Source organism: Athene noctua, chromosome 2 (assembly GCF_965140245.1).
Source record: "Athene noctua chromosome 2, bAthNoc1.hap1.1, whole genome shotgun sequence".
NCBI classification, from domain to species: Eukaryota; Metazoa; Chordata; class Aves; order Strigiformes; family Strigidae; genus Athene; species Athene noctua.
In genome coordinates, this window is record NC_134038.1 from 160,594,587 (window position 1) to 160,607,821 (window position 13,235).

Below are 13,235 nucleotides of genomic sequence, written 5' to 3' on the forward strand. Positions count from 1 at the left end.
TGAGGGCGCGGATTTAACCGCCGGAGCCGCTTCGCTGTTGCTGCTCCCCGATGAAGCTCTCAGCCCCTCCTTGTCCTCACTCCCCCCCCCCCCCCCCCCCCGACCCCCGGGGGGCTCCGGGGACCCTAGAAGCCGGGAGGGGGGGGGGGGGGGAGAGGGGGCTTCTGCTGCGAAATACCCCGGGTCTGCTACACAGCCGCTGTCCCCCCGGCCACCCCCCGGGAGGGGACACGGGGGGGCGGGGGCTGTGCCGGGGCCACGCCGCTTTTTGGCGAGCAGCGGCGCAAATGCGCGCTCACGCCTTCGGCAGCTGCCGGGCAGAAGCCACCGGGGAACGGGGCACCCCGCAACCCTCCCCAGGGAGGAAGGGCGGCTAAACTGTCCCCTCCTCTCCCCCGATACCCCGGGACAGGTGGCGGGGCCGCCCCTTCCCCACCTGGGCGGGGAAGGCGCCGCCGGTTCCTCCTCCCCCCTCCTCCTTGCTCCCGCCCCATCCTCCTCCTCCTCCTCGGCGTCCCCAGAGGGAGCCCCTGCGCTCCGCGGCCGGGCGGAGAGCTCAGCCGGGCGCGCCCCGTCCCGCAGCCGGCTCCAGCCGCTCCGCAAACCCCTGCGCACCCGCCGCCGCCTGCAGCGGGAGGAGCGGAGGCAGGAGGAGGAGGAGGAGGAGGAGGAGGAGGAGGAAGGCAGCAGCCCGCCCGCCGCGGGGCACGCACGTGTGGCGCAGCCCTCGACGGCCGCCCTCCAGCATGCTGCGCGGAGCCGCGCAGGGCAGAGCGGCGGAGAGGAGCTGGAAGCAGCCGCGGGAGAAGAGCAGAGCAGCGGCTCCGCGGAAACCTCCGTGCGTCCGTCCCGTCCCGTCCGATCCCCGTCCGCTCCCCCCGCGCCCCGCCGAGGGGTCCCGCAGCATGGGCGGCCGCAGCCCCCCCCCCGCCGCCGCCGGGCCCCGCGGGGCCGCTGTCCTGGTGCTGCTTCTGGGGCGCCTCGTCCTCTGCTCCGCCGTGGAGGAGAAGAAAGGTAAGGGGGGGGCGCGGGGGGGTCGGGGGACGGGGGTCCCGCCGCCGCTTTGCCGGCTGCTCCCCGTGGGACCGCGGGAACCGGAGCTGCGGGCGGCGTCGCGCCGCGACCTCCCGGGAGGAGCGGCTGAGGGAAAGTCCCAACTACTTTTTCCTTGAAAAAAAAAAACAAAAAACAGAGGAGAAAGGGGGAAAAAAACCCCAAACCTATAGCCGCGCTCACGCAGCTCTGACTTCCTGATTCTAGGCTTATTTTCTTTTGTGGGGGTGGTGGAAATAAAAGGGAATAAGCCTTGGCACATCTCGTCGGTTGTGCTTCTCTTCTTTCGTGTTTCTTTTTCTTCTTTCCCACCCTTCCCGCCTTGCCCAATCGCTCCCCGGAGCGCGGTCCCCGGCCGGGCGGCGGGATCGGCCCCACGGCGGCCGCCCGCCCCCCCCGCCCCGGCCGGCACCCCCGCGGTGGGAGCGCGGCGCGGAAAACCCGCGTAGCCTCCGAGCAAGCGCCGCTGCGGTGACCCCCGTCTGTCGCCTTGACCTCCGCACCTCCGCTTGTCCTGTTTAAAAAAAAAAAAAAAAAAAAAAAAATTATACACCTGGGAAGGGGGCGGGGGGGAGGAGTGGGAACGTGGAAAGAGGGGAAACTTCGTGTGGGTTCTGCTTCCGCAGTTCTTAAAAAGAAGAGCGATTTATCCCTGCCTGACCCAGGGAAGGAGCCGCCGCCGCCCCGACCGTGCCGGCGCTGTCAGCCGTGGCCGTGGCCGTGACCGCCCGGCGCGGCCGTGCGTGGGAACGGCGCGGCGCGGGCGCCGCCGCCTCGGCTGGGCTGGTGGTTTGGGTTTGGTTTGGGGTTTTGGGTTTGGGTTTGTTTTTTTTTTTTTTTTGAGAAACTGGCCTAAAGGGTGAGAAAACGTCTCTGGCTGGTCGGATCCGTCGTTTTGTCTCGCTGTGTGGTGTGTGTTCCCTTTGGTGCGTTTGGAGAGCAGGCCCTGGCTGCTGTTCCAGGCAGAGTGCAGTCCTCTTTATCTTGGAAGTCTGCCAGCCGGGAAAAAAAAATGCAGATTTGGTGGGGGTTTTTTTTGTTTGTTTTTTTTTTTTCTTTCATTCTTTCTTTTTAAAGAAAAAACGGGAGAAGGGAATTAATAGTTTTCAGAAGGGCCGATGCATGGCTTAAAGTAACAGAGTGAGTCTTTCGTGACTGCGCACAGTAAAACCGTCCTGACAGGGAGAAACACCCTGTCCAAAAGAACTAGTTGCACAACCTTCAAAAAGTGGAGAGATTCGCTTGTTGCAGAAATCAAGTTCATACCTGTTGTTGATGTAACATGGACAGTTTTTCTTTCCTGGTTTTCTTTTTTTTTTTTTTTTTTTTCCTCACCCTTTGAAAATGTTGAGAAGCAGTGACTACATCTGCTGTGCTTGTGTTAAAAGTCTTTTGAGAAGCAATTTCAGGTGCACATGCCCTGTAGGATGTATAAAGTGTGAAGAGAAATACCTTGTTTATAGTGTTTAATTCTGTGCCTCGTAAATTTAGGAGGGTGCTAGTTATTTGAGGATTACTAAATAATCAACAACTAAACGATAAACCCAATAGAGATTATTTTCAGTATGTTCTGTTAGCAAGTAACCGTTCCTCTGAGGAGAGCTCAGTGGCAAAGGTGAAGGCAGAAGAATTTCTTCAGGAAACGTGAATCGATTGATTGGTCTTTATTAGTTTCTCCCCACACTTGAAGATAAAATAAACCGGGTACAAAATGAAGTGGACATTTGAGAATTGTGAAATACTGGTTTGAAGCAACAGGTTCAACAGGTAATAAAGAATCAGTGCATGTTCAGGACTGCCTCCATGGTCAAGTGATAGGACCTAGCATCAGAATTCAGAGTAATTCTGGAAATAAACATGCTGTAATAAATATATACAACGCTCTTGAGTTTTAAGACCAAATTCTGTGGATTTTAGAAGTTCATATCACATATGAAATGACACTTTTAAAAATTTCAACCGGATTTATTCTATGACCAAAAAGAGGAGATGTCTCAAAAAAAAAAAAAAGTACCTGGGCAAATGTTGGTTTTGTTAGAACAGTGTCAGAATCAACCTATAAAATCTGATCAACATAATGTTTGAATGGAAATTTAAATACAAGTCTGTCTTCTCCCAAAATTTTAGAATGAGCTCTTTGATTATGGAGGAGAGAAAACTGGTTTAGTTATAACACTGTAGTCATGAAGATACAAAAAACCTCCTAATTGTGCATATTCCAGAACCAAACAGCATTGCTGGAAACTGAAGTACACTCACAGAGATCGATACCTGCCTCTATCTCTGTCTACCCGCTCTGATGCTGACCCACATTAACCACAGTGGAACTAAACTGGATTTCCTCTAAAGTACCTGGATAGCCTGCTCGGTGGTACCCGAGATAAACACCAGTGACAGCCGGTGTGACACTTACGCAGGATGCATTCAACCCGTGTCCGTTTTGTGTGTCAGTGCTCGGTGACAGCACTACAGTTAAGCGAACTGCTTTTTGTTGCTATATATTGGCTTTATATCTCTGGTTTTGATCTGTAGGTGCTGCCGTTGTGGGATGGGAGTGTGCATGCAACATGCCGGGCAGCTGGGGAGCTGCAGGAGTTCACTGTGATGCCTTTCTGTACCTCGTCTCTTACGTTGCTTTCTGAAAAACAAGGGAGAAATAAGTTCCTTAAGGGTGCTGAAGTATTCATTTTCACGTGAAATGAAAAACCACCATCTAGTATCCTGTGTGGTGCTTACGTGTGGGCTATGTGTGTATTGCTGTACTGTTTTCTGTGGAGACAGGAGTGAATATGTGTGCATGTGTAGGTATTTGTTTATTATCTAACATCTTGTCTATGCACTCATTATTTTTTTTTTCTCCTTGGTAAATGACTGAACTTTTTGGGATTTGGAAACTAAAATAAATCTATGCAGCCTTGGCAGCAAATGCAGTTAGAGATATGGAAATTTAGATACTGATCCGGTCCAATTTGATGAGATAATATAATTAAATAAGCAGTCTTGAGTATAGACTTGCTCTTACTCCAGTGCTTCAGTGTGTGAATGATTAAGAACAAAACCCAAATCCCATCAGTAAGGGCAATTTCTGACCAGCAGGGAAGGGAAGGTATAGTGCCAGTGGTCATCTCCTTAATCAGGCAGTCTGCAAAATACAGTGACTATGTGCAAAATGTTACAAAAGAGATGGGTTTCTCAGCAAAGTGGTGAGCAAACTACATGCTGAAGTGATAGTAAACACAAATATGTTATTTCTTGCATCAAAAGTGTATTAAGAGATTTGAAGATAAATAAGAAGTCAAGATCAATGCCCTGGAGTCTTTACAATCAGAGTAGTCCGCTGTAATTTATTTGTTAATTTATAGAGAGAGACTTTCAGGGAGTGTCAAACAATGCCATTATGGTCCTCAGGGCTGACTTTTGCATTTGGGTATCCATGTATCACTGAAATCACTGGGATATGCTAGCTTTAGCAGCAAGATAGCTGACTAGCCAAACCAGTTCCTTCAGAAGGTGTCCTTATCTTCCTTAGGCACGAACTGCCTTTGCTTAATAGCTCTTCAGAAGCAAGCCTAGTGAAAGGTTTACTGCATTTTAGGGAGGATGGCAGTACCTTCATGGAATGGTTTTGCATAGGAACTGTTGATATTGCTACAAACTCCTGGATTAGTCCAAGTTTTGGTAGTACGGGTGCATCAGAGGGTACAGTCACCCTGCGTGTATGAGTGGAGTATCCCAGAAAGAACTAAGATGCCTTCAGAATCAGTAGTCATGTTATAAGCGGCATTCACACGTATGAGAACTTGTGTCAAATCTCATGTTAGACTCGGATCTCTACTGCAGAAGGGCTTGTGTAATGCAAATGTGGTTGTACTGTTAGAGAAATGCTTTGACTTGTAGAACTTCAGGAGAGCCAGAATTAGCTGTGCCCACAAAAGCATCCTCTGACCAGTCTACGTTAGGAGCACTTGCTGGGGCGACCTGGCTGATAAACCTTTATCATTTAGACTGGTCAAAACAGGGGTGAGATCTAATTCTGTAAAAAGCTGACCTGCTAGCTAGAGTAATTGTTATTCTGGAAATGTTTGAATTGCATTAGGTATCTTCTGTTTGTGTTTATAATTTCTCAAAATCCCATTCTGCAGTACTGCTCTCCTTGAGCATCTACTAGGGAAAAAGGCAATTCTGTCAGTCACAGCTCTGCTGGCACTCAACCCAGCTAGGATTTTGCTAGTTTTAGCAGAAAGGCAAAGTAATTAGTAAAGGCAGCAAAGCTTTTATTTGCTCCTTGGTGAAAGGCATGTTCTCGCTTTTTGTCTCCTGGATTTGCTCTGTAGCAGCTGTAGAAGGTGTGCAGCCTCTGACGAATACTCAAGCAGCAGTTACTGCTGTGACGGGGATAGTCACCGCCTTGCTCTTGCCTTGAGGTTAGCTTGAGCAACGTGTCTTGCTCTAAGTGCAGTTGGAGAATTTAGTGCAGGATTAGACTCTCTGGGTCCTAAACAGCACCTCACCCACTGCCTGTGATGGGGGTGATGACCAGGAGCTGTGTGGCACTGAGGCCTACAGCAGGAGAGCAGGAATAATGCCAAGAGATTAGCAGATGGGCCCTAACCTCTGGGCTGCACCCTTCAAATGATGCTGAAGCAATGCCATGTGTCCCCGGGTCCCAGTGATGAGGGTGGGATAAAATCTGTGACCGCTGACGTTTGTACCTGTCGGCTCTGGAGCGCTCATGAAATGCATGAGGACATGGGGAGCCAGCACTATGGATTTGTCAGCATCGTGTAGATGTGAGTAGAAAGTGTTCAGGTGATTTTTTTTTTTTTTTTTTTTGCCAGCAGTTAATGGTATGCAGTGCAGGAATCCATTGCTTGATGCTTTGTGTGGACTCTGACAGTTCAGCTTGGGTACAGTACACCCTGACCCTGTTCAATAAGTATCGATTTGACCTTTTCCTCTGCCCCTTCACTTTCAAGAATGCCTTATTAGTAGGTACAATATAAGATCTAGTATCGTTTCTCATTTTTGATGTTTTTTATTTTTAATTTTTAAAGCTTCTCAGCTTTCAACTACAGCAAATGGAACTGTAGTATTGCTTTTTTTTAGGGCTGAATTCTGCTGACCTAACAGTATTGAGTAATAGTGTGGGGTTTTTTTTCTTCAGAAATAGTTACAGAACATTTGTCATGAATCTGGGCAGCAGAAATCATTTCTAAAGGAAATGTGGAAAAGAAAAAAAGATGTATTCCTCTGTACAGAGAAGTTGTACCAAAATAAATGTCCATTCCTGCTGAAATAACATTGTTATTTATTAAGAAGTATGACATGCCTTCGTAGTTTGTCTTATAGGGAGAATGTGTAGGTGTGGATGTTATGTTCTCTGCGCTTAATAATGTTATTGAGGGTTGCTCACATGGAAGAAGCGTGAGAAACCCACTTGTGAGATTGTGTGTTTGAACAGGAAAACTTTCTGATAGCCTGAGTGAAAAGACCAGGCCGTGTGGGTTGACCATTGAGCTAAGGAGTACATGTGCTGCTACACTGCACCTTTAAAAAGGTTTTTTTTTTAAATAACAGAAGTCATTGCTAGGAGAGAGCAGCACTGGATTTATGTAACCCGTAAAGGCGTGTGAGCTTGCGTTTTGAAGTTTTAATGCAAAGTGTGTTTTGCCTGTTGACAGATCCATGCAAGGTTCCTCCTCCTCCTGCCAGCATACTTTCTCCTGCCCAGCACATCTGGGTACATGAAAGTAAACATCTACGTGTTCGCATGCATGTCATACTGTTAGAGTGCATCAAATCACGGGTGGGTTTTGTTTGCTTCAGTGATTGAAGAGAAAAGGGAAAACAAACCCTGGAAGAAAGTAATAACTTCCAGTCAAACTGAAACAAATATGTCAGGGTGGTTCTAGTGAAGTGGAGGGAAAAAAAAAAAAAAAACCAACAAAAAAACCCCAGCAACAACTCCCCCCTGATTTAAGATAATCTGGAAGATTAAATTGGACCTGAGACCATTTATTTTCTTTTTAAGATGGGGAAGAAGGAAAATGAAATGCCATTTGAAATGAAAATTTGCAGGTTTATTTTGAAAATACCAGAACACCACTTGATTTTCTTATGCCTCCCTCCCACTCAGTTTTTTTGGCCAAGGCGTGTTTGCTGAGTTTGGCTCAAACGAATGAACTAACTTAAATTTGCTTCTTCCGCCCCTGAAAAATTTAAGGTTTTGAGGGTGGGGTAAACTGTCACTTATATACACGTTAATAGCTCTGCTCCAGTCTGGGTGAATGTTAAGTAGAGAGATAAATGTAGTCCAAAATATTTGTGATCACTTTTTTCCATTTTCATGAAATGAAATAGTAAAACCAATAATTAAATATAATAAATAAATAATTAATACTTAGAAAAGCTTGGTATCGGTTACTCTCCTGGTCTTACCTATGTTTGGTGCCTTCACCATACCTTGCTAACCTCTGGCTGGAGGAGGAGCCGGGGGCTTGCAACCTCCTTTGGGCAGGCAGGATGAAAGCTGCTGGATGGTAGCAGTGGCCCAAGGACCGGGTTAAAAGCCCTCTCCTCTGTCTAGTGGTTACCACTCTGTGGTTCTTTTACAAAGGTGCCACGTGAAGGGATGGGTTGCCTCACTGGGTGTACCCTCCAGCTCCTTGGAAAAGTGGTGGGTTTGTCAGCCCCCTCTATCCCCCCATCCCCCCCACTCCACCCCCCCGCAAAAAAAGAATAAATAAAAATATGCAGGACCAGCACAGGCGGTTTTGCCAGACCCACTCTGCTGGGGTAGATGGCTCCTCCTGGGGCGCAGGGGCCAGTGGGGCTGGGCGAGTCGGCAGGGACTGTGTCAGGAGGGATGTTTTCTGGGGAAGATGTGGAAGGAAGAAGGAAAGGATATAAACCAGCTGTCTTGTTGACAGGATAGTAGTATTTTAGCTCTGGCTTTTATGAAAAGAAAATTATCAGTTTGTGGGAACGGGGTTTGTGTGTGTTTGGTAATCAAAGCGCAGTGGCATAATCCCTGCCTTCCCGTCACCAGATTCAGCAGGAAATATGAAGATAACCAGAAGAGCCCTGGAAATCAGCCGCTCTTGGCACTGCGGCACTGCGAGCTCGTGCAGAAATTCTCCTTGGTTGGGAAAAGTATTATTTTACCTGTCGGGAGCCACGGGATGAGAGCCACCAAGGCTTTGAATGGTTGCCTGAGGCAACACAGCTGGCCGCTGGCAAAGTTGCCTGCTTTGATTTTTTGGCCTCTCGCCCCATGCCCAAGCCAATGATAAACACTGCCTGGAGTTGAAGGCCACCAACATCCTATTCAGGGCTTATCTGCAAGCTTTGAAATGGTGTCTCACGCAGAGCATCGGTGTGTCTCACGCAGAGCGTCGGTGTCTCACGCAGAGCATCGTTTCTTCTCTTTCCTGAAGGCCCTTCTGCATGTCCTTCCCTGGGGACATGTCCCTTGATGGAGGCTGGCGGTAGCCTGGGATGAGGTGACCTGTGGTGGCACGTGTCTGGCTTGGCTCCCTGCGACCGCAGCGGGCTCGTTCCCCGCCTGCAGAGGGCTTGACCGCCTGGCCCCTTGCTCCACCACCCCGGGGGAAAGCCCCTGCACCTCCTGAAATAACAGCAGCCCAAGACAGTAGCTGCAAATCAAGGTTGGGTGTAAGCAGATGTAAAGTCTGAATTGTTCCCTAAATTGTGCCTTCTGCATAGCTGCAGCACAGTTATGATGGCAATTTTCATATTTGCAAGGCCTAACTTAAAAAAAAACAAACTCAAAAGCCAAGAACCAAGCAAAAAAAGACTATAGCTGCTTCTGTCTGGGGAAGTGTGTTCACAACCCACCCTGTTAAGATCTGAGAGACGTACCTGCGCTCCTGAAAGGTGAATTCCATTTATGTCTGAGGTAGTAAATGTTTCTTCTTGAGAGCTGAGTACTTAATTTTTGCGCAGTGCAATTACGGCTGCGTGTGCAGTTCCCTATTGCTAAGTAATTCTCTGATCTTGGAAATACCAATTTTTTTCACTGCACTAATGAATGCATCGCATTGTAATTAATTGAATCTTTTTTTAAAAAGAATTCTTAAGTTCAAAATGCTTTTGTAGAACAATCATGTTTTCTGAAGTTCACTTGGGAGGTAAGACTAAGGAAAGAGTCAGGGTTCAAGGAGGAAGCTTGTTTTAGCAGTTGGGTCAGTTATTTCAATAATGCCTTTAGCAAAGAAGCAAGAGGCTGTTTGCACAAATCAGTAACTAGTTCCCATGATTCAGATTGAATCATGTAGTTCAAGTCATTTGAATAAATAAATGACTTCTAGTAAATGAGACAAGCTCTGCAATTAGGATGGCATGCTACATATTTCTTGTTATTTATTATGTGGTTTTCAATAGATATGATTAAGTTGGGTTACACTTGGAATGCTAGGTAGCATTTCAACACAAGCCACTTAACCAAAGCTTACATTAAAATGAGATACACATTTGCTTTGTACAGGTGGCATTGTGCTGTATCTTCAACACTTTTCTTATTAATTTTCCACAAGCAGATACTTAACAGGGAAAAGGAGTCACCTTGCCAAGTGCACCTCCGTTTTCTTTAGTTGTAGCGGGGAATTCTCAAGCAGGTGCTTCCCAAACATTTACACTTTGCTGCAGTCTGAGCTTTCCTTCCTGCAGTCTTCCTGGGTCATCAACTCCAATGGATGTGGCATAACCAGAGATGCAGAAAACTTCTTTTCTCGGATGTGCTCATGGATTACGTGCTATCCCTGGTGCTTCCAAGAGGATGTGCTTCATGGTTGACCTGCAACTTCTGCCGTTGTGTTTGGACTTGTGATGAGAGCATCATATTTTGGTGTAGAAGACAAGGCCTTTCTTTCCTGATGTTATTTTGTAGTTTGTCTTAATTTTAAGTGGCTGTATTATGCAGTCCAAAAATCCCATGTAGTTTTGGCATTGTGAAAGTAGTATTTAAAAAAAAATATGATCACTTTACTACTCTGTCATAACTGGTTATACCATGTACAAAGCAATGTTGGTTAATTTAAGAGAATACACACTGAGCTATCGAAGTGAATAAGCAGGTCGGGCTGATGGTGCACTCTGGGGATGTGGAGAATAGGTAATATTTGGGAACCTATTGGCCAGATGATCATCTGCTCTATTCAGGAGAAAATTTTGCTATCGTGTTTCTTTCCAGCTTTTTCACTTAATATAGGATAGGTAAGACACTATGGGTACCTATCTGACAAAAGAGCCTTTCAGATAATCAAAATACCAGATCTTTGGTGCCAGATAAAATTACCATTTTGCATATGTGATCACTGTTTCTTCTGCAAGTGGAAGTTACCATTTCTCCTACATGAAAGTGTTGGTGGTGAACTTTGCACAAACTGTGATTTTTGGAAGCTGGAAAAAAAAAAATCCTTTTTCATTCCCTTTGATCATTGGGAAGGGAAAGCTGTGGTAAGAGCAGATATGACTAATGTTTGACAAGCTTGCTTCTCAGTGTGTTATGAATATAAAGGTACAGACATCATCTACGTGAAGACAGGGAAACCTTACCCCACAAAAAAGTATGGAGGAGATGTCCTCATGTCTCTGAGTGAGAGCCCATCACTGGTTGGCATGACGTTGTTGGGAACCGCTGAACAGAAAGTGCCTTTAGTCAAGAGCTGTTATGTGTGTGAGTGTTTTTTCTTCTCCATTTTTATTGCAGTCTATTCCTCATGAATGGAAACTTGACATTCTCACTTGTTAAACAGGGTTCAGTTTGTTTTGCTGCTCTTCAGACTAGTTTTGCACCAAGTCCATGCTTCCCTCCACTCCCCCCGTTAAAAACAAACAGAAAACCCCAAGTGAAAACCCGATGAAACCAGAACAAAGCAAACCAATTTTTGGAAACAGAAGTGTGAGTTGTCAAAATCCTGACTCTGGAAGCTGCTTTGTCACAGCTAGACCATAATTGAAGCTGTTGGGTCTCCGCATGAATATGGGTTTTGCACCACAGAGCAGTGTGTAGGACACGGGGCCTTTGGTGTTTGCTGAGAGTTGGGAAGTGGTGGATGTGTGACTTCGTTTTCAGAGCCAGGCTAAGGGAGAGAAGTCACTCCCTGAAAAACAAGCTGTCAGAAAACCCCATCCCTCCTCCCTCAGGTACTGATCCAGGTCTTTCTCAGTGGAGACCTGCGGTAATGTGAACAGAAGATGAATCATGCCCAGGAAGAGTGTATTTCCCTCTTCAGGTTCACTGTTTGACTTCTGACCGGTATCTGATTGCTCAGAGTGAGACTGTACTTACCGAGGCACAGTGGGTGGCAGGGCGTCCATCTCCAGTCCAAGTGGACTGTTTAATGTTTGGCTTTTTAATGAAAACCTCTCTAGCTAGTCCTTGTGTACTCATACATGCTGGGGACAGGGCACAGGCTTCCATTTGAAGTTTTACTCGTGGAGTAGAGGAAAACCAATATTGGGATTGAGCTGGTGTCTTTGTGTGGCAGACTGAAAGAAATGTGTGAGGCTTGCAAGGTGGTATCAGCTCTGTGCTTTGTCTTCATTGTTGTGTTTGTAGCATCTAGGTAGATGTTGTTGCCATTATCACTTCCCCAAAATTAATGTAAATTCAGTGAGAGTAGGAGCAGGGGCAAGTATTTCACAGTGGATTCAGACAGGGAAACATGCAAATCATATTTATGTTGCATGCTCAGCTTTCACCTACCTGTAAAGCACGATAAGTAGTTGAGTTGCTGCAGTTTTAATTTGGTGTAAAAGAAAAATGTGATCCTTTCCATTTATAATTCTGAATTTGACCACTTGCAATGAAGATATCTGCAGTAGGAGGTGAAGTCACAGCTTCAGCATCTTCAGTTATCTGGTAGGATCTGGTAATTTCTTAAAAATCTGTTAGGATAGAGGCCCAATTAATGGATCGGTTTGATATTTGTTTTTTTTTGTTTGGGTTTTGAAAAGGATTATCATTGAAATGCTCTCTCATTTCCATCTGGTCTTCAAAAAGTAATTAAGTGTTGAGCAATGGTATTGTCAGTCTGTTTCCTACCTAATAAGCTCTGCAAGGTGCTCTTGTTAATGATTTTATTATTTCAGAGCTGCTCTTGTTCTCTCTACCTCCTTAATGAGGCAGATCCCCTAGGCAGCCTCACTTTATCACAGTTGGCTATGGTAGAGGAACTAATCCAGCACCATGGAAGTTTGTGTTCATCAGTGTGTAAGATGCTCCCATCAGTATGTGTGGATAATTCTCCCTGACACTTAGAAGATTTGTCAAGCACAAAAAAAAAGGAGGAACAGACCCTTTCTCTAAATGAGAGTCATCTTGATTTGAACAGCAGCAGTGTTGTGTGCATCGATGAGCACATGGTATTCAGTGACTTAAAAGTAAAAATAGCTAATTAACACCTTCTCTGTTTCTTTTGTGCCTGGTCATTAGTTACTATGAACCAAATTAATTCCTGATAGCTAGGGCATGGAAGGTGCCAATGCCAAGCTCAGGTCAATAACTGAATTCTTTGAGGTTCTGGAGAGAAATATTCCCTTTTTATTGTATTGCCTGTTTTCCAGAGCTGCCTCCAATGTGTTGTGGAATTTAATACATGTATGCTCAGTTAACACCTGTGTGTAGTATTTCATCATATGAAGAGAAACCTGAATTGGTTATGAGCACTTGAAAGGGACTCAGGCTATCCTCTCCTGGTTTAGCATGGTACGGATTGGGTCCTGTCTGTGAACTAAACTCAAATAGTGTTTCAAAGACTAGGATCATTTCAGAAATAGCAAACATATGACTTCTGAGTAAACAGACTAGTTATAATAGAGGGGATTAGAAAATGGATTGTTCTGGGTTCTGGGCCAACTATTGAGAGTGATGATATCATACTGGTAATCACACTGTTGGGTTTAATGGTCCATAAACTTTGATAAAAAGCTTTTGTAAAATTGTCAGCAATAATTCCTTCCATTGTTAGATTGCCAGTGAACGTCTTCAGCCCCTGAAATAAATTGCTACCATCAATTGTGTTTATGTAATTATATATAAAGTAAGACTTTTGCTCTGGAAGTGTAATAACTCAAATAAAGAAAAAATGAAAAATACTGTCACCTGAAAATTAATGAGTCAGGTCCACAATTGCTGTAAATGCCAAGTATTCTTACCT

General features: G+C 45.8%; 1 protein-coding gene across 2 annotated transcripts in view; it reads left to right on the plus strand.

Moving 5' to 3' along the window:
• Window positions 1–702: 702 nt before the first annotated feature.
• The window catches only part of EGFR (epidermal growth factor receptor), a 166,165-nt gene continuing 153,632 nt past the window's right edge, over window positions 703–13,235 (plus strand). For both annotated transcript variants that reach the window (XM_074900889.1, XM_074900890.1), the window contains exon 1: window positions 703–1,014. In XM_074900889.1, the coding sequence (XP_074756990.1) occupies window positions 747–1,014 (268 nt within the window). In that variant the 5' untranslated portion in view covers window positions 703–746. The remainder of the gene's footprint in view (window positions 1,015–13,235) is intronic.